The sequence below is a fragment of the Larus michahellis genome, chromosome 10 (assembly GCF_964199755.1).
Source record: "Larus michahellis chromosome 10, bLarMic1.1, whole genome shotgun sequence".
In the NCBI taxonomy this organism is placed as follows: Eukaryota; Metazoa; Chordata; class Aves; order Charadriiformes; family Laridae; genus Larus; species Larus michahellis.
In genome coordinates, this window is record NC_133905.1 from 14,114,777 (window position 1) to 14,141,132 (window position 26,356).

At 39.9% G+C, this 26,356-nt stretch overlaps 1 protein-coding gene across 2 annotated transcripts; it reads right to left on the reverse strand.

Moving 5' to 3' along the window:
• Nucleotides 1-1,172: 1,172 nt before the first annotated feature.
• On the reverse strand, nucleotides 1,173-24,980 carry CRBN (cereblon). 2 transcript variants are annotated; one of them, XM_074602727.1, is made up of 11 exons: nucleotides 24,655-24,980; nucleotides 21,051-21,163; nucleotides 20,683-20,885; nucleotides 19,760-19,909; nucleotides 16,176-16,338; nucleotides 13,248-13,310; nucleotides 12,458-12,542; nucleotides 10,672-10,787; nucleotides 7,696-7,760; nucleotides 6,006-6,137; nucleotides 1,173-4,733 (listed from the first exon to the last, which is right to left on the reverse strand). In XM_074602727.1, the coding sequence occupies exons 1-11, from the start codon at nucleotides 24,719-24,721 to the stop codon at nucleotides 4,550-4,552; spliced, it is 1,341 nt and encodes a 446-aa protein (XP_074458828.1). In that variant the 5' UTR covers nucleotides 24,722-24,980; the 3' UTR covers nucleotides 1,173-4,549. The 2 variants fall into 2 exon arrangements, with proteins under 2 accessions (XP_074458828.1, XP_074458829.1); XM_074602728.1 differs by having other exon boundaries at nucleotides 21,051-21,160; nucleotides 24,655-24,742.
• Between the last annotated feature and the right edge of the window lie 1,376 nt (nucleotides 24,981-26,356).

The window sequence follows — 26,356 nt, forward strand, 5'->3', positions numbered from 1 at the left end:
GGGAGAAAAAAAATGGGCAAAGCCCATGGCCAGCTGCAGAGCTTCCGTGAGAGCAAAAAATTCTGCGCTAGGATAAATCCTGCACCAGCAGCGCCGTCTGCGTGGAAAACCAGCATCTGCGGGTCCCTGGGGCTCCCTGCCGGGTTTCCTCTGGCACAAAGACAGGCCAAAGCGCCCGCCAGGCCACCTGAGTGTGTCTGCTTTGAAAACATTGGAAAACCGAGAGAGACAGGGAGCTTACTCAAAAATTAAAGTGTTCAAGCAAGTCAACTGAGAACTGCTTGAGAGCCGGCAGTGGAGTCCCGCGCTGGGCTGTGTAACTCCGTGCTGGGGACAGACAGGAGTTAGTTACCACCATCCCATAACTAATTCTTCCATAACATTGGGCACCATCATCCATAACATTGGACACCGCTCTCGGACACACTGTGACCACCTTCCAAAAGGCAGAATAGACAACACGGTCTCGGCTACAAACCAGTAAGAGGGACACTTTGAAACCAGTCATATAGGAAAAACTAAGTTGTGTTTTGAGCCCCAAAGCAGAACCGAGCCCATTTGATACACTGAATTTACGCTTTCCAACAGCAAATTAGATTTTGGCACTGTGAGTTAAGCTAAAACTGTCTTGGTGATTCTTTGATAGCACAGTCCAGAGAACGTTCTCCTAATAAAACTGATGAATAAAGCAGATTCCTGGGACGGATTCCTGGTGCTGCTGGTTGAACCACAGCAGGACAGCCCTGCGAGAACCATCAGCTCCATGGATAGAACCTCCAGTGCTCAACTTCCCGTCTTTCCCGGTTAAACCGTCCTTGGTACAGAACTTGGGACGCTGTATAATTGAAGTTAGGGGCTTGGGGGAAGCCAAGGCTTCAGCAGACGTCTATGCAGCTTAAAGTTCTTTCCACCAGCGTCTCCGCTTCCCGTGGTTGCCACTGATGAAAGACTTACTGTTTCGGTTATTAATTGGAATGACAACCTCCACTCTCTCCATGTTATTTCTTACTTTCGCCATCCTTTGCCCAGTTGAGTCTGCACGTTCTTTGAAGCTGGAACTCTTTCAGCTCCCACATTACATTTTGAAGCTAACCACTTTAAAACATGGTGTAAACCCAAGCATTTTCTTTCTTCCCATCCCAACCATCAGAAAAAAAAAAAAAAGAGACCAGTTTTGAAACAAATTGAATTTTATTCTTTGCAAATGTTTGCAAGCAACAAGATTTTTTCTGAAAAGTTGTCTCAAAAGACAGACAGAGGAAGAGTTGAAGCGGAGAACGTGCTACCCTTTCTGCAGCTTTTACAAAGCAATTAAACAAAGGTGAAAAACCAATGACAGGAACAGAATGAACTGCAGCACATACAAAAATAGCATTATTAAAAAACAAGCAGTCGAGTATTTGGAACATGTTTTAGACCAAGTGTGCAAGTGTCCTATGTGATTCTACCTATTCATCAAAACTAAACAAAAATAGACGAAAACTTGCGATATTACAGGCTCCGATTGTATGATGTCTTTACGCTATTGCAACGACGGCTTGAAAAATGAGCGGTTTTGTGCTGCACGTCCTCCAGCCCAGCCGAGACCCGCTGCCGCGCAGGGCAGTCCCTCTTCTGTCCCTACACACCGCTGTTTGTCCCTCCTCCCGCTGGCAGCCCCGATGGGGATGTGGCTGCGCAGCCAGGACACCAACCCCCACGGCTGCCGAATTCCTACAGCTCTGTGAAAAGGACGGAGATTACGGTGGGGGAGAAGAGAAAAATGATCCCTTTTGGCAGCAGCCAGCAAGTCAATCAATCAGATTAATTAACGCATGAAGCTACATGCCAACCAATGAATGTAGTAAATATATAGGAAATTACCATAACATGTGATTTCCTTTGTACTTAGTTCTCAAAAGCATATTATGTCTGTATTTGTCAGTAATAATCTTCCCCAATTCCAATCTAGTATAGTTTTCTCTCCAAGAAGGAGAAAAGCAGCATAGAAAATGTTAACCAATGTCTAGAACCACCCACGACTCCCCAGTCCCGCCGTCAGTCCCGCGCTGGACGCTGTGAGCACTCTCACACACGTAGCACCGTAAGGGCCAGCTGCGCTGGGAGGACTCAGCTTATTCGCAGCAACCCCAATCACACTTGTTTTCAACCTGGAAAGTGTCACGGATTTTGAAACGGCAAACATTACACAGAAGGTTAAGCAGATGGAACGGCATCATCAACAATAAAATTAAATTAGCGCTAAATTTACTCCTGACTTATCTCACTTGATTATATTAGTTTACATTTGACTATACATACACAATACCAAAAATATGCCTATTTTGTATTCAAACGTTGCCAACATAATGCCATTTTTAGTTGAAGCAATCCAAAAGATCTGGCCAAAAACCCAACGAGCTTATGAAGTTCAGCGATAACTGAGAAAACAATCATTTGGAAATCCTCACTCACCCTTCCCTCAGTGGATGTTACATCGAATGGCAGCAGAAGGGCCTTTTAAAGCCCCCTCAAACTTCTTGCCACCCACAAGCCCTGCTGAGGGTAATGGCAACAAGAGATACTGGATAGCTTGGAGGGAAAAAATAAACCATGTCTACAGCTAAGAGGCGTGTGTGTGTGTTTGTGTGTACACACATGTGTGTATGTGCAGGGCGGGAGGGGAAAACCAAGAACAGTTTCAGTGGTTAGCCACGTACAGAGGTTTCACAGTCTCACTCTCACACTAGTGCTTATCATTTCAGCCTTTTGAAAGCTTCTTACAGAAACATAATCAAAACACAGAATGTTTTCTTGAAGAAAATGAGCCATCATTCACCCTCTATTTGTTCAGAATGATATTCAACCAAGTATTGCTTTTCACAGTTCACTGGCAAGTCAGAGCACTGCACAGAAAATTAAATACGGTATTAAAGACGCCTATGGAGAGAACAAAAGTTATCACAGAAGCACAGAGGTAGAAGGCTTCACAGAACTAAACCTGAGTTACACAATCATTAGTTTCTACATAACTAGCACAATAAACTACCCGGACAGCCGCTCAGCGTCTTTTCACACCAGGGTATGTTTCGGCTGCGCGGTAGCAGGTACCACACTCCCATTTAGATCAGCTCCTGGCAGAGGCTCTGCCCTGGCCTCTCCCTGAACTCACCTCTCCATGCAACGGCTGCTCGGCCTGGGGCGTGATGGGGCGTGAGCACGGAGCCACCCATGCCCTAAATCGTAACTAGTTTTGTGTCATTATATTTAACAATACAAGTTCTCAAAGCTTTACCATGAAGAAATAAAGAGTGAATGATAAAGCTTCAAAAGAAAGTACACATACTGGAGAAATCTTCAGTTTCCATCACCAAGGTGCGTTCTGAGGGGAAAAAACCCCAATAAATCAGTGGCAAAAGCTGCCCCATTTTGGCAGCCGAGTTCTGTAGCATAGACAGCACTTCAGACAAAAAAAAAAAAAAGCACTGCCTCTTATTTCTGTTTTATTTAGAAACTTTCGCTCTTTGCAAGGTAAGGGTGATAATGTGAAATTTTACTTTATGATATGAAAGTGTAAAAGAAAAAAACTAAAGAGGTGCTGCCTCCCCCTTGTCAAAATAAGTACTACTGAAAAACGGCCATAGTTACGTATTTGAGAAAGTACTTCACACAACCCTGGACATGTATGCTGGTAAACTAATCTTCACAGAGATAATATTGAAAAGTAAATATAAGCACATTCAACAGTAAATGACAACATAGTTTATGTTCTGGGACTGAGTTGTAAATTTTGTATAAATAGTTTAAAATTTAAGACTTCAAAAGTCACATAGATCAAATAGATGAGACAACTTGTAAGGACCAAATACTTCACATGGGTTCCTTTCAAAGGGCATCCTGTAATGCAGTTGTTGTGGCTGCAGGTAGCAGGATGCTCTTGATCTGCCGGTTACAACTCTGCCACTGCCATTACCAACACAGTATCGGCCAGGAGAGAGACTTCACCTTGTACTCTCTTCAATGGTTATTCAGCAAATATCTGAGAAACAGCACGAGCATAAAGTGTGAAGTACTCCGCGTAGTTAGAAACAGGGATTCTCAGCAAAACCACTTTGAAATATATTATGGAAGATACTCCCCAGCAAGTAACTGGTATCTACCATCATACATACATTGCATAAATTATACTCTGTTTATTTGCGATTTGTTTCCCCCTACCTTCTCTCACTGCAAGTTGTTAGCAGTAAACATTTTCTGAAATTATACAAGGAAGGAGAAAGTTCAGTCTCAAGCCTGCCCAGATGGCTCAGATCGATTTCTCGGTGTCTCACGCCACCTCCTCTCCTCAGTTGACATTTAAAGATTCAACCTGCAGTTCTCAGCGTGTCTGAAACAACAGTAATATGGATGCGCACCAAACCCAAATGGAGCGAGCCGGCTTGTTTGGTTGGTTTTTGTGTGTGGGTTCTTGGGGTTTTTGAAGTTTACGTGAGCATCAGAAGCAGAACTGAGCAGATGCACTTAAGAGACAGACGACCGTCTGTACATCTCCAAAGCAGGGTACTAGAGATTACAGGCAGAGTAACGGTGATCTATCGTGGCCTGAGTCGTCCTCTGCTTCTGGAATCCGAGGCAGGAGAGCAGACCGCGTCAATCCCCAGAATTTCTGAGGTGACATATCCTTTTTGGTAGCTGTGAACTTCCATCCCATGTGGTTCCCACAGATTCTGCACTGGGCTACAGTCCAGGCATACCTACCAAAAACAAACCAAAAGGTTGACGCTAACATGTAAGGAAAAGATATTTTAAACATACTGGAACACAGCTAGCTCATCAGGTCAGAAGGTAATACTAGTCTCAAGCTAGATTCTCAAAAAAATCTTTGGGAACCAACATGTGCAGCTCCCACCTAAAAACTCTGCAGATCTTAAAAATCAAATCAGATCAAATCAAATCAGCCTTCAAATAGAGAAAGCAACTCAGCGTTTTATTAGCACAACACTTCAACAATGCTGTGTGCCTTAAAGAAGAGTCAGAAAATGGTTCTCTAAGTAACTTAATGGAAATAAAAATGATTTTTGCACTGCTCCTAGATTAACAGGGAACTGCACTTTCCAGAGCAGCAGAGTTTTTCTTTAACAGTTTTAAAAGGCTGAACATGACTATTTCAAAACCCTCATAGAAGAAAAGAGCTGAGAAAACATGTAAGGATGAGAAAAATTAACTCTACATATTATGAGGCACAAGTTTTCTTCAGGGAGTCTTAAAGCGCACATGCCTTGTGACAGGTATGCCATACACCCTCCAAGTCATTACTCAGTGCTATGTGATAATCTGGAAAAAAAACATCATCTAGCCCCACAAATTAAACTTAAGCTACCAGAGAGGGATGACAATTTGATGAAATACCTGTCATTATTAGGCAAACTTCGACAGCTTGACAGTTAATTCTGCTACTGTTTCAGAGAGCCAGACTAATTTAAAAAAAAAAAAACCAACCAACCAAAAAAACCAAACCCAAAGGTAATCAGATTAATATAAATCTTAGTAATTATTAAATTCATATAACATTTATTCAGTTTTTGAACTAAAAAAAAGTATTTCAGTAGAATAACTGCATTCATATATTCTGATTTTCATTTACATTTTATCTACTTTATGATCAAAGAAAGCTGCGTGGAAACAACAATTATGATTTCAGTTGCAGCTTTTACAAAACTATAGACAAAGAAAGCGAAAGTCCCAGACAATCAGTAGCCTGTTTTTAGCTCTCAGTTGCTAGACTATATTTTAAAAAATTAGGAATTGCACATTTTTTAAAAAAAGATGAATTCTGAAAACATTCTATCTGAATTTTTTATTTTATTCTGTATTTTGGAAAAGTCTAAATTTCCTTTCCTGTTTTTCATGAGTGAAATGATGACATATGTTTCAAAAATTATATATTGACTATTCCAGCATCACAGGAATACATTTACAATGAAATTTTGAGTCATTTACTAATAAAATTTCTTTTAACTTATTACCCAGGAAACCAGCTGTGCTCTGTTGATGGCCGTCCATTGAGATTCAAGTTGCAGGCTTTATATACAGTAAGGGTTTCATGGATGTACCCATGCGGATTCACGTATGCTGCCATGGGTCCACATAAGGATAAACTACAACACAAAATTAATAATTTTGTCAGAGTTCAAAGAAGAAACAAAAAACAAAGGCTACCAAATGCAAGCAGAGGAAAAACTCCCAACCATCCTTAAAACTATTTTCCAGAGCAAAACAATCACTTTAGGCTCTTGGGGGGGGGGCGGGAGGGGGGAGGAGTACCTTTAATTATGTTACTAAAAATGGAAAGAAAATAGATACTAATGTAAAATATAATTGGTCAAATTAACTTAGAATTGTAGAAATGTAAGTGTCCAGTGTTATAAATCTGACGCATTCTTCACTGACATAAATTATTCCTGTTACCTACTTAGGAAGTCCCTACTTCAGAAAAGGTATTTAAAAAGCTATTATCAGGAGCAAGGATTAAAACATTCCTATGGTTAGATGAACCTCGCCCAGCTGTTTGTTAAAGGGGACAAGTGACTGAGAGCACGGCTGGCAGGGTGCTATGGAAACTACCTCGTTTAAGGCAGTTATTAATCTTTCCCTCACAGACTTACAGCTCAGTACAAAAAAGGGTACCTGACAGAATTTATTTTACTTGCTGCTTTTGAATAGCAGCTTCCAATAAACCCAAGTAACACCTATATTGCTACTTTTAAATCTAACTTTAAAAGTAAGCAAAAATGTTAATTTATTACACTAACTTCTCATCATTCTTCTATTAAAATATATCACGGCGACAGAGCAGGAACCATCATTTCTGGAATGCACTATCTGATTAGAAGATAAGAAATGGCTTTTAATTGCCACATCAGGTTCTTATCACAGTGATAAAGGAAAACTGTGGGGAGTCTGGCTTTGTTAAACCAAGACATATTTGAACCTTCCCATTATCATAGGTGATGGACAGATATTAGTCATTCATGATTAAAATGGTGACAAGACTGCCAGAAGCAGCAATTATTTGGAAAATGTATAGTCTTATTGTTGAACATTGCATACTGTATAGGTCAAATACATAATGGGAACATACTGCCTAGTGCAGTTCTTAGGATTAAACCCTATATTCTTAAAATAAAAAAGGTATCACAATGCTTAAAGACACAAATAGGCAATTTCCTTGCACGACGACATCCTGGGAGCCTATCTATATCTCCCAAATAGTGCATTTGAATCTGCTGTTGAAGCTTGTTGACACACAGAAGTCGGGATGAAGTGCTGAGAAATGAAATTTGGGATGTCATGAACTTTATTCAGAAATAATAGGACAAAACTTTCTATGTAACAAATTTATATTTCAAAACTCACCGCAGAGTGAGTCTTTCTTCAGGGGCAAGGCGCTGGACTAGGCGGCATAACATGGCCTTTCACACTAAATTCTGTTACAACACACATGGTGATGTTCAGATTTACTAACTTTTTATTAAAAAAAGCTTAAAAAAGTAACCTGCTTTGGTTTCTAAAGAAAATTCCCTATAAATATTTACTTACATTTTATTAGAGCTGTGGAAAACACAGTAGTTATAAGACACAACATAGCTTAATCTGTTTTGCTGCACCGATGTTTCTAATCAAGAACCTCCCAAAGTTTAAGAGCAACAAACTCACCTGAATATTTCATTCTTGGTAGTTATTTCTGTATCTTGGCATTGCTTACAACAAAGAGATGTACACTTGAAAAGAAACACAAAGAGCATAATTTCATTCATTTCCAGACATTTGTCAGCACAGTGGTAAATAATGAAAATGTCTCCCCTCAGAACAGATTTTGTACCAATATTTTGGTTTATTTGGGCAGCAGTCACTTATGTTTTCTCTTTCTATCAAAGGATAATTTTTTTCTATGCATTTTACTTATTTATGGTAAACAGTAATTGTTATCTAAAAGAAAAAAAAATTTTTAGATACTTTTTTCTCCTCCTCCCCCCCAAAAATCCATACACAAAAGAGGATCTGACTACACAAAGATAATAAGAGAGTCAACCCCCTAAGGTCTCTAAAAGCTAATTTAGAAAAAAAACCTTTGCTCTTCTAAAATACAACACAGAAAAGGTAGATGAGTACAAATGCAATTATTAAGTCTTTCTAAAATTTGAGAGTACTGTAGATCAATGGGTTTAATTTCCTCACAAAAAATATGTAAGGCGTATTGATCATTCTCTTAAAGATTATAACGAATTAATCTATCTTCTACAATTTCTAGAAAGTAGAATGAAGCAATTCATCACTGACATTGCCCAGAAAAAAGCATTTAAATCAGCTTGGTGGAACACAACCGCTAATTTTCAGGTGTGTTACTTCTACCTCCTTTTAAGTGTAATGCATATGAAAATACCCCACAAAAATGATGCACTATATTCGGAACAAAATCCTGCGCCTCGGATCTTCACTTGGGCAGTCCCTGTGTGAGCCTATGTCATTTTAAAACCTCTACTCAGATGCTCTGGGCTTGTTGCTGCATTTCAACTTCCTCCAGCTCCTGTCTTGCAGGTGACAGCGGTTCTGCCCACATCTTAAACGCACTGTCTACTGATCTTGGAGACTGAGGGAGGAAAATTGCTCTCCTATACACATACTATTTATCATACAACAGGTCTCTCCCATTCTTAAAGCTCACTCAGCCTTTCTCTCCTACCAGAGACCTTTAACGCCTACTATTGCTCACTCTTTTAAATCATGCTTACTCACAGATTTTTATCTAATGCTTGTATATCCCTCTCAGAATCCAATTTAGACAGCTACTTAATTCCATCCTTCCATTTCCAAACCTATCTAATTACTACAATTAGCACTCTCAGAACACTCAAGCAGAATTCACTGAAGTGTTATACCTATGAGTGACGTACATTGCTTTAAAAATAAGCACAGAAACAGTAAACTGTCCTTAATAACAGGAAAAGCTATTGAAAATACAATACAATTCACTGATATCAGGGACAAAACAAAGTGGATCAGGTCTTATGATCAGTCATATTACTGTAAATTACATTCTGAACAATGAAACATGTTAAGTCCGACCTTCTCAAGCAAACCAAAACATATGCTATGTGCCAGAGCTCCCCTTCTCATTGAAGAACCCTGCCTTGAAAAGAGCGGATTTGACCAAAATAAAGTTCACTAGAAATTGTAAAAAACTGTAATGCACTTACCATTCTCACATTGATATAGAACAGTTACACACATTTAGAGAATAAAATGTCACATGTTGATCAAGAAAACACCTTTTTGGTGTAGGCTAAAAATCAACTGTACCTTGTATTTTATGAGGTTAACTTAAGTCCTCTTGTCTCTTTGGGATTTATAGAAAATATACAATGTACTGAACATGAACAGTTCTTAGTGGTACCTGAATATCAGAATGGTTTCAGAGTTTCTGACTCAGGACAGACAAAAGAAGTTAAATCCGATTACAGAGCCTCACACAAAATTCCTGTCCATTTTTCTCTCAGAATTTGGAAAAAAAATGTTTTCTGTCTCCTTTTCTCTGTATATTCTCTTTTAGATTTTTGGTGGATGAACTTTGGGAAGAGGTACAGTATTCTCTGGTTCTCTGTTCCCCGGAAACAGACAGTACTGTTTAGGCAAACAGGTAAAAATTCCACTGCTGTGTATCCAGTAGACAAACACAACGCTGATTGGGGTTATGTTATACTGATGTTTGAGACAGTACGTTGGTACCCCCAGCAAGGTGAGGGGCAATCAGGATGTATATAGCTATTCTTTGTGATGTGAATGTATTAACAAAATATTCATTTGTCTCTCCATTCAGGAATGGAATAGTAAATATTCCAGCTACCACTATCAAACATGGAAACAAGTTTACAGTTCAAACTTATACCAATGGCCCTTTTCAGCATTTTCTCTTTGGAAAGAGAACAGCAATCTGAACTGCTGCTGGAGATGCCATTGCAAATGCTGTTCCTGCAACAAGTTAGATTCAACAGGAGGTTGTATGCATTATTATAAAGAAATGTTTTATGTAACACAAAACTTTAATGTCCTACATTAAGTGGCCATGCCATAGCCATGGCCATGGCAATGGCAAGAACGGAAGGGAAGACGATTTTTTTAACTTTTTAAAAAGGTATTGTCTAACAAGTGAATATGTGTCTTTTCCAAAAAGCTTTTCAGCCCAATACTTAAGATTTATACTCAATACTACAAAGAATTATCTTTTGTTATAAAATCCACAAGTTTGCATGGCACAATACTACGTGATTGCGGTGTATTATACTGTCAATATGGGGTTATGATATTCATAAGATGGTTATAAGCAATGTTGGACTTCTAGCACCATCTCTTGGCTAGAACAGTGCTGTGAGGTGTTGAAATACAATTTCTTACAAAAGCAAATGCTATTACATGTTTCTCCCTTGCTGCCAAACATAAAGTCTAGTATTGAGAGAGAGCATTTTCTTTCTTGAGCAAACTTTTAAAGGGGAAAGAAGAAATAAAAGACCATCCAAATTCACTCTCTAGAAGTATTATTTGGAAATTTCATACATTTTTGTTATAGATTGTAACAGTCAGTCCTACTTTTTTTTATGAGAACAATTTAATGACAAGTAAAGAAAAAATACTCACTTTGTTCATAATATCTAATTCACACCGGAGTCGCTGAACAGCACTACCTATTTTAAGCAACTGTATACGTAATGCATCGTCAATTGGCAGGCAAGCAGCAACTCTGTAAGAAAAATCTAGAAATAAGAAAATACCAGGCTTGTTAGAATTTTAGAGAGAATTAAAACCTGCTACTTCCACGCAGTTACAGATAAGAGTGCTAAAACTTAGGTTTTTAATAGACTTTTAGAGGTCATCTCAGTACATCCTTCTGCCCTAAGGCTAGATCATGCACACGTAAAATCTCGTCTAAGATATTTGTCTAATCCACACTTAAAGACCACTAGTGATGGAGACTGAACAATGCTGGTAAGGTAATGTATTCTAAAACCAGAACAGACCCCTGGAGAAAATTGTCTAATACAGATTTCCATGTTGTCAGTGAATTACTGGTGGTTATCTTATGCTTGCACCTCCTCTTTGTTTATTGCATAAAGAAAGACATGCTTTTTTGAGGGAAGGAAAAATTAAAGAAAAAATCCTAAACATACACCTTCTTCATAAATGACAACCAAGTTATATTACTCATGTTAGTACTAAGAAAGTATTCTTTATTGTGAGAAGGAAAAACACATACTCTGTATACACCCCGTTCTGGAGGTTTTGGAGGTTTTCTTCCACATTTAAATGCAGATCAAAATTAGACCCAAAAATATTCAGTCAAGAAGACAGAATTTGGGTTTTTTTGGTGTTTTTTGTTTGGTTGTTTTTTGGGGGTTTTTTTTGGTTTTTTTTTGGTTTTTTTTTTTTAATTTTAATATAATAGTAAATTCTCCAGCAGCAACATCAATTGAAAGGCACAAACACAAGCGGCAGTGGACCTTAGTAAAGTCATTCTTTAATTTAGCTAACAAAAATCTTGCTAAGATGGAAATCATCCCATTCCTCACAGCCTGTAAAAGAATTCAAAAGCTGAAAATTAAAGTCAGCAAAACACCAGTGTGCTGTGGATCACAAGAAAAGAAATGTCAAAAAAATACTGGATTTTTTTGCTTGTTTTTGGATTATTTCATATGCTTTCTATATACGGTCCTTCAAGCAGCACTACGGGCAAAGCAGACGGGAAGTACTTTCAACCGCTATTGTGGGCAAATTGTAATTAGAGTTCCATGTAGATCAAAACTATTGAGCCCAGCCCTGCTGCTTAACTGACTTTAATTGAAAACTGCAGTTTGAATTTCCCCCTTATTAGGCATATGAGAGTGTACATTGGAAAGAACATTTTTCCCCTTAGAAAGGCTTCAACTGAAATTTCCGTCTTATTAGATACTAGAGACCTGCAGAGAGAAGAGACTTGTTCACTGGGCCATAACCCCAGTGCCTCCTCAGGCATGATCCCAATGTCTTTGTGATTCAGTTACTAGTGCTATTTTCCCTCATGTTGGATAAGAGGTAACAAGTAAGAACAAAGAGATTATGCATACTAACGCTTAGACTCACGTAACAGTAATTTTAAAAATCTAGTATGCTTTTGGTTCTTGTTTTCTGATGAAACGTATCACATTCCTCCCGCCATGGAGCACAACATGGTTCTACTTCTTTTAGTGAAGATGTTTTGGCACAGTTGGAGGATGTTCATGTCTTTAAAAGCTCTACCATCCTTTTGTCAGTTAACCATCAAATTTATTGGAAATGAACTGAGGGATGGACTACCAATAAAAAGTAATTATCTAAGCCTTGTTTTCTTAGGAACTTAATAAAACACCCAAAACCCAAATTTGAGTTCATAAGCTCAACAACATCATACCTATTGGGTTTGTTGGAAGAGATTCATCTTTAAGATTTTCATCCCATTCATGTAGCTGCCTCTTGACTCTTTCCATCAAGGTTTCCTTTTGTTAGAAGAAAAGCCTAATTTAAATACATAGGTATTTCTGTTTTCTTAGGAAAAAAAAAAAAAAGGAAGCAAAATGTAGAGTAAGCTATTTTCCCTAAGTGGACATTAGCTTTTAAGACTTACAATAATTACAGACTCATTTGGTATCTACATATTTTAAACTAAGAGCAAAATAGGATGGGAAACAGGCCAAAATGAACCAATGGCCCGTGGTGGTTATAACTTTCATTTGAGATAAGGAGACAACCGTTCAAAGTCTAGACCTGTACAAACGAGATGAAGGCTAGCCTCCTCCCTATTTCTGCCTCTCTTACACCAGTTCTTTTATGTACTGGTATACATACGTATATAAAGAAATATGTACTTTTGAAAGAGTAAACCAACTCCAAGGCTATCCAGCACCCTGGTGGTCAGGACACTCACCTGGAGCATGTGGGACAGAGGATCAAGTTTTTGCTCTGAGACAACACAGCAGGAACCAGAATCTCTGTTATCCACCCCAGACATGCTCTGGCATGAGGGAACAACTACACAGAGGGGGAAGACCTTCCTCCTCTTTTCACAGTAAACTGAAAACTATACAATTTAAAAAGTAACTTATGAGCCATCAAAATTAAAGCTTTTACTTTATCTGATAATAAGATATTAAACCATACAGAACTAATTGTAGATGATTTGGTAATATACAGGGTGAACTTACAGCATCATATAGAGAGTAGAGCCAGGGAGGCCAAGATGTCAAACTTGCACAGTGGAACTTCCTCTAAAACCAAAACCACAAATATTTATTCATTAGCAGAACAGTTTAGGGACAGTTCTTGTTCAAACAAATAAAACAGAGGAGAAAGACCTGATTATTTAAAGATACAACAAATTACCAGTACTTCAATGTGAAGATTCCAAACCACTTCTCAAATACATTGAGAGCTAATAAAAGACTTCTGTACAAGACAGAAAATGTATGGATTTTCTCAGAAAACCTGTCTCAGCATTAAAAGTATTTCTACTGTTTAGTAATAAGAAAATATGCCTTTCAAAAGACCATCTATCTGAAAGTTAGACAGTTCAAAAAATTTAAGTACTATTAGGTAGTGCATCTGTTCCTTAGTCTTCACCAATTGTTGATACTTCAGCAACCATAGCAAACAATTAAAAAAATCTTCAGCTTGTGTATAGCTTGTGCATATCCTGCAGACAAGAAACCCTAGATTATAACTGCATTCCTTAACCACCAAATTTCCAGCAGTGTAAGGTTATTTGCTTAGTTAACCAATTCCCCACAGTGACTTCAGAACACTCACATTTACAGGTTTAGGCTAATAAAAATCTAAAAAGCAGTATACTACATAACCACATTGCTTTTCAAAAGAGCATCTCAAATTGTACTGCTGTACTCAAATACTTATAAATTAAATTTTAGTTGTCCCTTTGAGGGCAACTATCCTTATTTTACAAATGAGAAAAATCAGGCAATGGAGACTAAAATCCACAGCAAATAAATGGTACTTAGAAAAAAGAATTCAGGAACACCAAAACTCAAGCTACTGTTTTAATTAGCAAGTATACTTTCAGTAACAGCTGATACAGGGGTCAGCTCTTGTCTGAAGCAGAAACCATTCTTAAAATGCAACTTCTATTTTCTGAGGTACAGCCTGTCACATTGGAAATAGTCACTGACATCAACAGAGCGATGGAGGTCAACAGGACAATGCCCCTACCCTGGAACTGCACCTCAGTCCACAAAACATGTTCTTCTTACAGCACGTGCACTATGTTTCAGCTATCTATCAGATGATAGCTTGGAAAGGGATTTCTGCCCCCCCCCCCGAAGTGTTTCTGGGCTTCTTAAGTCATAGACAAACTTGTTCAATACCTCTGAGAATCAATAGCTATTTGTTATTCATGGTTGGGGTTTTTTGCTTGGTTTATTTGGGGTTTTTTTTTTTGGGTACAGAGTTCAAAACCACTAAAGAAAAAAACCAAATCCAAATCTTAACTGCATCTGACAGTGAGCCATTGCTAGGATTCTATATTAATTTCCGGAGGTAGTTGCAAAGATCTCTACTGATACAGAAGACTTAAGAGTATCTTTTCTTTTATATGCCACCAACCAAAACGGTGGGTTAAATAATAAATAAATAAGCAAGCCACAATTTTAATTTTTTTCAAAAGTCTCAGGTTGCCCTGTTTCACCACATCCTCTCCTACTGACCTCAGTGCTAACTCTTGTCCCACTAACCTTACTGTGCATATTTCTCCACTGTTAATGACAGGCGGTCTTTGAAACACCTGCGCTGTGCCTGAGAACAAGCTAGGTTTGCACTTGAAACGCTTTTGCAGGTATAACTATCCTAGTGCGATACACTAGCATGGCGCTTATTATGGGAACATAATTTATCCCAGGAAAATTATCCTTCTGACAGTACATTTTATTTCAGACTCCTAAAGGAAAACGCTGTACACTGGTAAAAGTGCACATTCACTTGTATAAATGCATCTTTTAGCACCTTTTAAACAGCACAGCTGTCTCTAGCACAAATCACACCTTATTATTCCCCTGAGTAATGCAGAAGTTTGTAGCTTAGGCCTGGCATCAGCTGCTTAGGACTCTTGAAAATTCTGCCCTACAATCTTAGTGTGAATTCCCCTCTGATTCCAAGTACTGTCACAGCTGCAGTGATGCAAAAACAGTGTAAACAAGCGAAGACAAAATTTGTGCCAGTGAAGCAAAAGTAGAAGCTGATTCCCTAATGCCAACACCAACGTCTTGATAATGATTATTTCTCATCTACTGCTGTTTGGGGTTTCTTCCTGCCCACCTCCAAAACCAAGAGTCAAGTAGTTAAAGTTCTGGAAGCTCTAATGAAATGTAAAGTCTGCATACTTATTACAAAAGCAGATCCACATTTTCTGTAAACAAGTAACTGCAGGTACAGAAGTTCGTCTTTTAACTGATGCAGGTTTTAAACAAAATTAGCAAACAGAATTTTGTTTCCAAACTAAGACATTACAGGTCTTCTGTTTCATCACTGAAATTTCGGAGTCACCTCTAAACCGCCTCTGCTCTTTAAAAACCTCTTCTAGCTGTATCAAACAGTTACAGAGAAACAGTTACAAAATCCTCCGTACTTTCAAAACCAAGCCATTAACACAAGTACAAAGCAAGAACACTGGCACCATCAACACTGATTGCCAGTATTTTTAGTGTCAAAGTAATGTCAGTAAAAGTCAAGATGCTTCTTTGACCTGCCTACAAATTAAATCCTATAAACTGACTGTTTTTTCCTCACTAACACTTCTTCATCTACAAGCTTTACCAACCGGCTTGCTCTCTAAACTGTTTTGTTATGTAAAAAAATAATTTGTAATGTTACATGTATTACTATGTAATAATATTAATCTAATAATGATGTAATTAAAACAAAAGAGAACTTATAATACAAATCATGTATTTCTCTATAGTTGATAGCTGATAAACGATCACACAATATGCGACTAGAAGAGGAGGTTGGCTTCTAGCATCCCAGTTGGGCATCGTCCTCTAAAGATGAAGAGATGGAATTTTATATTGATTTTAAAAATATTATCAAAAATTAAGAAAACAAAACATACACAACTAGCTTCTAACCTTTTGATATTTCTGCCACCATTGACGTATAGCTCGGTCCTGCCACGATGTAGGTTTTGAAGAAGGAAATATATGGCATCGGCTGAGAGACTGCAGCTGTACTGCTGACATCGTTGAAGGCAGCACTCGCTCAGGAAGGATCTGTACTTTAGCCTGCTGGATTCTGATAAAAGAAAAAAAAGATGAGATATACACGAGTTTAAAAAAAATGGATTTTACTGCTTATAAAATATAGCCTTGTGTAATAGATTAATCACTACATAGTACTATAGATTTTAAGCAGTAATCCATTTAATCTGATTTTTAAAGTTGTACCAATGTAAATCAAATCACCTCAGGGAACATACAGCGTAGCAAACCAAATACATACTACTCTACAACACAGATAATCTCATCCCCTTGGCAAATTTATTGAAGATACTGCACTGGACTTTGGTATACCTAAACTGAAGACAGAAGCAATCACTACTTTTCCTTTAAAAACCAGAATTAGCCGCCTTCTGAATATTTTTTGCACTGACATATAGAATTCTACAAAGATCACTGCTTTAACTTTTTCAGCAAAAGTTTCTTTGCTGTTCGCCCCCCCTACGCACAGAGTTAACTACCTTCTCCATGGGATACAATGGGCTGTCTTTGTATTCCAGAGCACTAGATATCTGTTGGGATTGTGGTGGACAGAATTAAAGACAGATTGGCAGTGGCAACACAGCAGAATATTCTACCATCTCAGCATTGTATTTTTAGTTTTTTGTCTCCTCAAGTTACTTTTGGCGTAACCTAATAGTCAGCTATTACATATCAAACCCTCAGAAAGGAAGTTTAGCTGAAATGCAGTTTGCTATCTTCAAACCACAAAAGCTTATGTGCTTAGCTAGAGTCCAAAATCAGCAGAAATAGGATATAGGCTCTGATCATCTTTTAATATCCTAGCATCAACCAGCTCGCCTATTCGGCAAAGAGTTCAGCAACAGCTACGTGGCTACTAAGAACACTGTCTAGCAGGAAGGGCTTTACATTTTACACAGTATTATGCTTCAGAAATCCTGAAATATTAAGATGAATGTCATTAAAAATTTCCAATTTTACTCACAGGGACAACACTGAACTCTTTGAACTTATTATAAATTATAAAATGATGTTTTGCCATAAGCATTTAGTAATCAGAAACACCAAGAACTACTGAAATTTCCTTCTTGCTAAGAAGCTCAAATTTTTTCCCTCTTCATCAAAAAGTATTTTAGACTGGTAATGCTTGTTTCTGTTGTTAGTTGCCTTGAATACATGAAAATTGGAATATGATTGTAATGAAAATGCTTTATGTGTACAGATGGAACATTACATTCTTCTTCTGTCCGATTCCCTTCTTATGTCCCCCTGATGTACGGACAAAAGTGGCAGCAAACCGCCACACTGCCAGGATCACTCATAGAAAGAGTTGGTACATTGGCACAGGAGTCTGGAGAGCATCTCAATCTACAGAGAGGATCATTTCCTCTGGATGAACTGAAGAACACAGGCTCACGTCTCTGAAGTGCACTGACAATACCAGGAGGTTCAAGTTCACCCATCACTCCGCAAACCCACAAAACATGCAGTATTTGAAAAGTAGAGTAACTCTATATAGTTTAAGTCATTCCAACAAATCTAGAGCTTGCCATGATGAGAAAAATCAATCTCCCCTCCTTTATTTCATACATTTCATAATTCATATGTATGCATGAAACTTGTGAACTTGTTATATAAAAGTGATCTCTGTTAGTCAGTGGATATAAAATCATCACAATAAAATGCTTTAAAAGCACAACAAAATCACTGTACATCTTAACTGCTTCTGCATACTGAATTCTCAGCAACAATGCCGTTGTTACTGTAGTTGTCCTAGTGCTGCCATCTTGTGACCAAGCCATGGTTTTTCTAAGCAGTAAAATTTGGATTATTTGTAACCAGATGTTAGATAGTGATAAATAGCAAGTACCACACACATTCTTAACTTCTTCAGCTGCAGGTCGTAAAAGCATACGGAAATGCTGAGCTCAGACTGTTCCTAGGCCTCTTTCTAAGGCAAATACCACTACACTGAACAATAGCAGAATACAGATGATTAGCTTTAGATTTACAGATTTGGAGTAAAATGTTATACGCCTTGCCGAAAAGATTACAAAAACCTCTAGCAATTTTGCTAAGAACTGTCACATGCTCACAGAATCAACATCTGGAGCCTGTATCTCTGGACAGTGACACTGACAGAAGTTCAGGATGCAATGCATGGTGCAGACCATGATGTCAAGAAGAACTTGAAAACGACAGAAGACTCAGCATACTCTTAACTAAGCGGTAAAGGTCTCAGTCACTTTTATAAGCGGACAAGGGTATTAATTATAAAATGTGATAAAACTGGCTAGAAGAGGAGCCTCTAAATATTACAGGTATCACATTTCAATATGGAAAAGAAGAGGACCAGAATACAGAAGAGAATACTCCTATCAAAGCTGATTTGTGTGTGTTTGACAAGCACATGAAAAGAATTGTTCACCAATAACAGAAGTAGCACTTTTCTATGAGTGAAGAATCAGTCAACAGCCAGAAAGGAAGAGGTAAGACTTGCCGAAGGTAAGGATGTACTCAACTGTGACAATGTTTAAAATAAACAAGATGTAGTATTTGAGAAACTGAAAATGATGGGCTGCTTGTAGTTAGCAAGAATCAAGAACCTGTTTTCACATTAAAGTATTTTTCTAGAAACCTCAGTGTACTTCTATGTTTTACAAAGAGAAAAACGAACAAGAGAAGTGACTTGTTTCTCCATTATTATTACCAGACTCCAGTCTTCCCCTTTCATGGGCAGCTTCTCTCACCACCACCCCTCGGGCACAGTTACTGTCCTCTCCATATCTGAATCATGCAGCTGAAACCTTCTGCATGCTGTTGAGGCTCAGCAGTTAAAGATCACTCCAAGTACAAAACCAGACAAGCATATTGTTATTAGCTGTAGTGCAGACTCTTGCCTGCAGCAGTTCAGAACTTTATCTGCAATTGCAGCTCTGAAGTGGAACACGTCCAATGCAGACCACTTCTAGAAAGGTCTCCTTTCAGAAAATGAAAGTTACAATTTTTCAAAGGAGTGGAATCTGGTTGCTATCAGAGAGGCTTTCCACAAGATAGCAGAAGGCACACACTTGATATTGTATCCTCTCACTTCACATCTGGTTTGAAACTGGGATGTGAGAGATTTTGAAGTAAAGCTTTAGAACTTATAATGCAGACAAATCACCACCTTCTTCCCAACTTAATTTTCATAAACAAAGTAATTCTGACAGATGTTTTCTCACACTCACCGAATCAAACTACAGGCAGACATTCTTTAGACATTTTTATAGCAAAGTTAACTAAACATGAGTCTTAGAACAGGAAACGTCAGAAGTCCTTAATAAACAGAGAAGCTACTGATTAAGCATTTGATTATTATCTATACTGATTGGTCAATTGTGCGACTGAAAGGGCAGATGCACCTGCGCTAAAGTGTAAATGTTTTGGTGAATCAAGATTTGCAGTATGTAAAATCAAATACATCGTTTTCTTACCCATCTGACTGGGTTCTTATTTCAAGCACCTTGAACCTCTGTCTTCCTATTGCTTTCACTTTGACCGTTTCAATTCCATATTCCTGCTCTTCTCTGTAGGCATATATTTCTGCTGTTGTTCCAAAATGTGCTTCCCTTTCACGTACGTTACTAAAAGTAACAGAATTAAAAAGGTTACCCACACTTGAAACAGCATTGTTCATTCAGATTTCAAGACTTAGTCTACCTGCACTGACTCTACGTGATTAGTCTTATCAAAAAGAGTAAATTTGGTAAAATACTTTCAACTAAGTGCACTCATTATTTTTCCATTTTGAAAGCAACTTCTAATGTTTTGTTTGGCTGGGGGTTTTTGCCAGTTGACTTGGTTTTATTTTAGGGTATAGAGGTGAAATTCTGGGAACACAAGGATCATCTGCATTTGAAATGCAGATACTGAAAGTACAATAATTTGTTAGATTGACCTTCTACAAATAACTGTTCCCAACTAATCCCATAATTAAAACCATAGTATATCGGAGGAAGAGGGAGGAATATTCCCAGCTTCTTTTGGCACAGATTAACCTTTATTTATTCTGCATGTCTATCACCTCTTGTCTCTCAACTTCATTGAGAAACATTTGTCTGTGCTTGTTAATTTATACACAAAACAAGCAAGTACACCTTTACAACAATACAGTTCTCAAAACAAAAATCTGATTTTTAGTTCAGATCAAGGCTTATTCTTTAAGGAAAACAGAGCAGTGCATTCAAACAGTTACTGAAATCGAGACGATGCTCAAACAAGGAAAGCAGATCAACACTGCAACTTATGTTATTCACCACAGAACTGATGGAACCATCTGCTTTTGATTTAGTATCCAAAGAAATTGTGCTAAAAATACATGCTGCATACCACCAGTAAACGCACTCGTGTATTTTACCTGTATGCAAGAACAGCAAACGTTCTGTCTTTCTGAATTAAATTCCGCACCATGCTAACCTCTTGAGGGCGAAAAAGCTGAAGAGGTAACGTCTGTCCAGGAATCAACATCACCATCACGTGGGGCAACACTGGAATCACCTGACAGCTGTCATCATCATGCACCGTTCTTCCATGAAACTCTTCCATATCAGAACCTAAATACTGAAAACAGCAAGTAAGGAAATGACAGTAGTATAAGAGGTTTTGGTGATGTACAAGGATAAAATAAAATTATGTCTTTGGCTTAAGAACATTACAATAGAGTTACACAAAAACAATCAAAATCACTTCAGGACACATTTAATGGGCAATATATAAAGAACATACCACATGTGATGTTGGCAAACTGGTATCAAAATTAATGACATTTGGCTTTTCAGCTTCTTTACTATCTTGATCTTCAACTTCCATTTCATTGTCATCCTCTTCCTCACTCTCTGCTAATAAGCACATACAGAATATTGTGTGGAAAACAATCACCAAAGACTAAGATACTGAGAAAAATCAGAGAATCACAGAAATACATTCAATATTCCCAGGCTACAGCCTTTCACAGGGAAGCAATTTTCATTTTTGTAAACTTGGAAAAATAATTTTCTTGCTGTTACAGCAAAATCACCATTCTATAGAAAGAGTCAAAAGCTGGTAATTTATTTTTGAAAGGCCAAAGAACAACTTTTCTTGGAAGAAAAGAACAAACAAATTCTGTCAGTTCAGATTTTCACTACAGTAGTATTTCCGTATCTCAATTCTAAATGTCTTCTGTTTGTACACTGGGATGCCAGATAACTTAATTTCTTGTAGGATGCTGAACACAGCGCTGGAAGTAGTACAAACCTGAACAATATAACTCCGACACATAAAGCAAGCGAGTTAAAACTAATCTGAAGCTCTATATTCATGCACAGATTCTTGCTGGTATTTTAGACAATTTCACTGCTGTCAGCCTCTCCTGTGTGTCTACCAAACACACACACTCCAGCACAGGCACAAACCCAGCAAATGCAACTATATAAGGAAGCAAATAACATGACCCTGCACAAGGATTTCAGGTACAAAACAGTATTTAAAAATTACTACTTTCTTCCCATTTCTCAGTTCCAGATGTCAATTCTAAAATTACTTTCAGGAAAGAGGACAGTTAAATTGTCAGTATATTTTATTTTGGAAACACATAAATAATGCATTTATCTGTATAAACAGTTAGAAATAAATTAAAAAAACATACTGAAGATAACAGAAAATATACCTATCTCTAAAATGCTGGTTTCCCTGACTGTTTTGTGCATTCCCATACAATATATGCCTATACATAATCACCCCAAACAAATGCAATGTAACAATATTACTTGATCCTATTCCTTTTAGCACAAAACATCATTTATACACCATACTCTATCTAAAATAGATACATTAGATATATTTGCAATCCAATCTGCAGGATTCTTACCCAGTAGCTGCTGGGTAATGGAAAATCCCAATGGTGCTGAAAAGCATCAATTAGATCTTGAAAGCTATTATATTACAAGATAGGCAGAAAAATATCTTTACAACAGTCTATCTAGTTGCCTGCCTTTGCAATTAGTATATTCTTAAGAAATAATCCAGAGTTGAAAATTTAAAAGGTGGAGTGATTATCTTATCTGAAAGGTACTGTAGGCAAATCTTACAAAAGAAAGATGCTCCAGAAGGAAGGAGTCTTCCTTTAGAAATGGGAGCACCACCACTCTCTTTCACTGAGATCTTACTATTTCTGAGAGTGAGAGGACAAGAGAACAATGAAGACGACTTTATAAGCTGGGTGGAGAACCTTTTCTTTCCCTCTTCAGTCTTTAGGCACATTTGTTAAACGTATTCTTTACAACATGTTCAGTCAATGGCCTTCTTTTTGCTTCATCTTTTTTTCTTTTTTTTTTCTTTTTTTTTTTTTTTTAAATATTGCATAGCATACAGAATCTTCTCTGTAGGAGACACGACATGCTGATGTTATGGCTCCATCCTATATTGTATTTATCTCAACAAGAAATGATCCAGCATGACAAAAAAGGAGGTTAAAGACTCTCTTTGGTGTTTAGCCTAATTACAGACCTTAAAGATGTAAGACATCACCTTCCTAATTACTGTAAAAAATATTCCATTTCTTTATGAATTGCCTCTTCCATTACATTCAGTTAGGATCCCTAATCATAAATGACTGCAAAATGTTTAAGACACACAAAACAGACAGCATTTTGCTTAGCTTGAAGGAGGGAAAGAGTAGGAAGTTTTTTGTTTGGTTCTGGGGCAGCAGTGCAGAGGAGGGGAGGGAAGCTGACTTCATAAGAAATTATATTCCAGTTTGCATGCACTCTCATCAAATTGCATCAATCATTATCAGTTTTAATAGCCTTTTAGAGAGAGGCCGCTTCACTTGTTTTCTGAACGCAGAAGGAATTAACAGCAGTTGATTAGAAAGAACTGTGCCCTGCAAACTTTTGCTCGTTCTTGCCAAAAACGCACACTGGCTGCTGTGTGGTGGCAGAGAGGAACGATGACTCATTTTACTGCAGCAGCACCATGTGAATGTCAAAAAAACACCACCATCTTCACTCTCCTCCTCAATCACACTACAGGAGCAGGAGACGGACGGCAAAAGAAACTGCATCTTTTACACCCTTAACTATACATAATTTTTGTTGATTTTTTTTTTTTTTATTTCAAGACTGGCAAGACCTCCAGATCACAGAAACAAGGGAAAGGCAAGTGCTGAAGGCACCCTGCATGACAAAGCTCATACTTCCTTCGTGGCAGGTCAGGCATTCCCAGACGCTCATCCTGGCCCACTAGCACTACCAAATCTACTTTCACTTTTGTGTAGAAATGAGGAAATGTGACTCTCATTTTAAAAAACCCTGAACAGGGTATGAAATACTAAGGCTATATTATTCTAAATATACAGGCATAAAACGCTCATAGAATTTCCTCTTATAGAAAATGACACTGGTTACTGGCAAGACTTACTGTTACATTCTCCTTTGCATGCTTATTCTGAAATAACATTTTTTTTTTTTTCAGCTTAGCAAGAGCTGCTTCCTGAACCATATGATCTCCTGTCAGTTTGGAGGTACTATATGCTAAATCAGAAAAAATAAACGTTATTATGCAATAGGTATCGACGTGAGGAATTACACTGCTGTATGTGGATGGACGAGCCAGGCTGCTCTCCGAACTCCAGCAGAAAAACTGCAGCGGCCTGGAGAGCGTGTGGAATCCAGCACTGCCCTCAAATCCCGTGCACAGCACCTCTGGCTCCCCTGCTTACTGATGGCATTGGAGAGCATTTAGATTGAGCGGAGACTTTCTAAAACAACAAATGTTTTCCTCGGACTTTGTGTGGCTTTGCAGAGGTCCACATTTACAGGGAAGAGTGCCTGCATTTGCCTGCTTTGGTGGAAACTTCACAGCACGTTTCATCTCATCAGTTGCCCAATGCCTCAACACCCACTCTCGCTTCTTCCACTGCAGAGTGATGGACTCAGTCAATAAAAATAATCAGTTAAGACACAGAGCGAGCGATGGCTCTGCCCTTCCGTGGGCCCTGTCTGCTGAGCCCAGCTGCCGCAAGCCCGGGCTGTAGGCGGCCAGTGCCAGCAGCGGGGCTGGTTGCCGTGGGGAGACTGCAGCGCCATGAGCCGGGGCCTGCACCGCCTCCCGCCCCCCCCGCCCGGCTCCCCACAGCTCCCCTTCTCCTCCCCGGCCCCGCTCCGCCTCCCCTCTCCCTCTCCCTCTCCCCACACGGCCTCCCGCAGCCCCCACAGCTCCCCCTGCCGCCCCACGCACCGGGATCCCGACCCCTCCCCGCCCGCCGAGCCCCGGCCCGGCGCCTCCTCCCCGGCTCGGCCCACAGCCCCACCGGCTGCCCCCCGCTCCCCCAGCCGGCCGCGGCCATTACCGGGCACCAGCTGTAGGTGGTTCCCCATGTTGTTATGGGGCTCGCCACCTCCTTCCTCGGCGGCCATCGCTGTTTACCCGGAGAGGAGCCTGGGAAGCCGGCGGGGCGGGGGGAGGAGGAGGCGGGAGGAGGAGCCCGGCCCGCCGCCGGAGCGAGCCCGGGAGTCGGGGCCCGACCCGGCGGCCTGCGGCGGCGCTTCTCGGGGAGCTCAGGGGCTGCGGGCGGGGAGGGGGCTGCCCGCCAGCTCCCCGGGCTTTTTGCCGGTCCGGCCCTGCTGCCGGCGGGGGTGTTTTATACTGCGGGCCCCGACAAAGGCTTCGCGGAGCGCCGGCGGGAGGGACAGGCGGCGACGCGCCGGGCTGTCCCTCAGCGCCGCGCTGAGGCAAGGGCGTCCGCGGCGGCACCGTGTCCCCGGGGAGGGACAGGTCCTCCGGCTCCGCCTGGAGGTCCCCGGGGCGCCGGGGAGAGCGGGGACGAGGCCGTGCGTGTCCCTCGAGCCCCCGGGTGCCGCCTTTCCAGGGGGAACACGGCCATGGCTGAGCTCGGCAGAGCTTCCCGCTGCTTCTCTCCACAGCGCTCCATGGCCGAGCCGTGTCTGAGTTCTGGGAGGGGATGGATGTGAATAAAATCCACGGTGGATCACCTTTTGGGTGAAGGAGGAATTCTGAACATAACGATTAGTTACATACAATCCCAGCAGAGATCCCTGAAGGGGACCAGATCTTGCCAATGGGGAAGGGTGAGCCAGAGCGCAGCCAGGGGAGCCATGCTTGCCATGGGGAGGTTGAAGTGACCCATGTTATTTGTGGGACAGATGGCTGTACCTCTGCACAACTGACACTGCTGGGCCTCTCGACCTGCTTCAGGCCGTCCCACCAGCCCATCACCTCCCCTCTGCTCCTCAGGAACGCTGCTGGGTGAACACTTAGCAAGGGCTTCCAACGAGGGCTACCTCCAGAGTGGTACTTGTGCCTCAGAAAAAGATCTGGGTGGTTGGCAGAGGATCTGAGGTGCATCCATGACAAGTCTTGTGAGGAGCAGCTGAGGGAGCTGGGGGTGTTCAGCCTGGAGAAAAGGAGGCTGAGGGGAGACCTTCTTGCTCTCTACAGCTACCTGAAAGCTACCTGAAAGGAGGGTGTAGCCAGGGGGGGTCGGTCTCTTCTCCCAAGGAGCAAGTCATAAGACAAGAGGAAATGGCCCCAAGTTGCGCCAGGGGAGGTTTAGGATGGATATCAGGAAAAATTTCTTCACTGAAAGGGTTGTCAAGCATTGGAACAGGCTGCCCAGGGAAGTGGTGGAGTCACCGTCCCTGGAGGGATTTAAAAGCCGGGCAGACGTGGTGCTGAGGGACATGGGGTAGTGGTGGGTTTGTCACTGTTAGGTTGATGGTTGGACTGGATGATCTTAAAGGTCCCATCTAGTCTAGTCTAGTCTAATTCTATTCTATTCTAATTCTATTCTGCCAAACCTCAGGCGTGCTGTATGTGGTGACACTTGCTGTGCCTCACTGCTGCACAAGTAGTGGTTTCCTCTCTTTGAGAACTGAGATTTTAGTAAAAATAATCTTTTACTCAAAAAAAAAAAAGAAATAATATGTGTTTTGTAGTGCTGCTAAAAGAAAATGGTTGAGACTTGTCAGCGAAAATGGCAAAGTGTTGTCTTGGTGTGAGGTTCGTGTGATCACCAGAAACGGTTCAACTGG

Bases quoted from the DNA above. Each gene is read 5' to 3' on its own strand.
- CRBN (XM_074602727.1), bottom strand. From the start codon at position 24,721: ATGGCCGCCGAGGAAGGAGGTGGCGAGCCCCATAACAACATGGGGAAC. The intron at 19,910-20,682 runs GTAAAATACACG...TGTTACTTTTAG, and splicing joins TTTGCTGTTCTTGCATACAG to TAACGTACGTGAAAGGGAAG. The intron at 16,339-19,759 runs GTAAGAAAACGA...TTCTTTTATCAG, and splicing joins ATAAGAACCCAGTCAGATGG to AATCCAGCAGGCTAAAGTAC.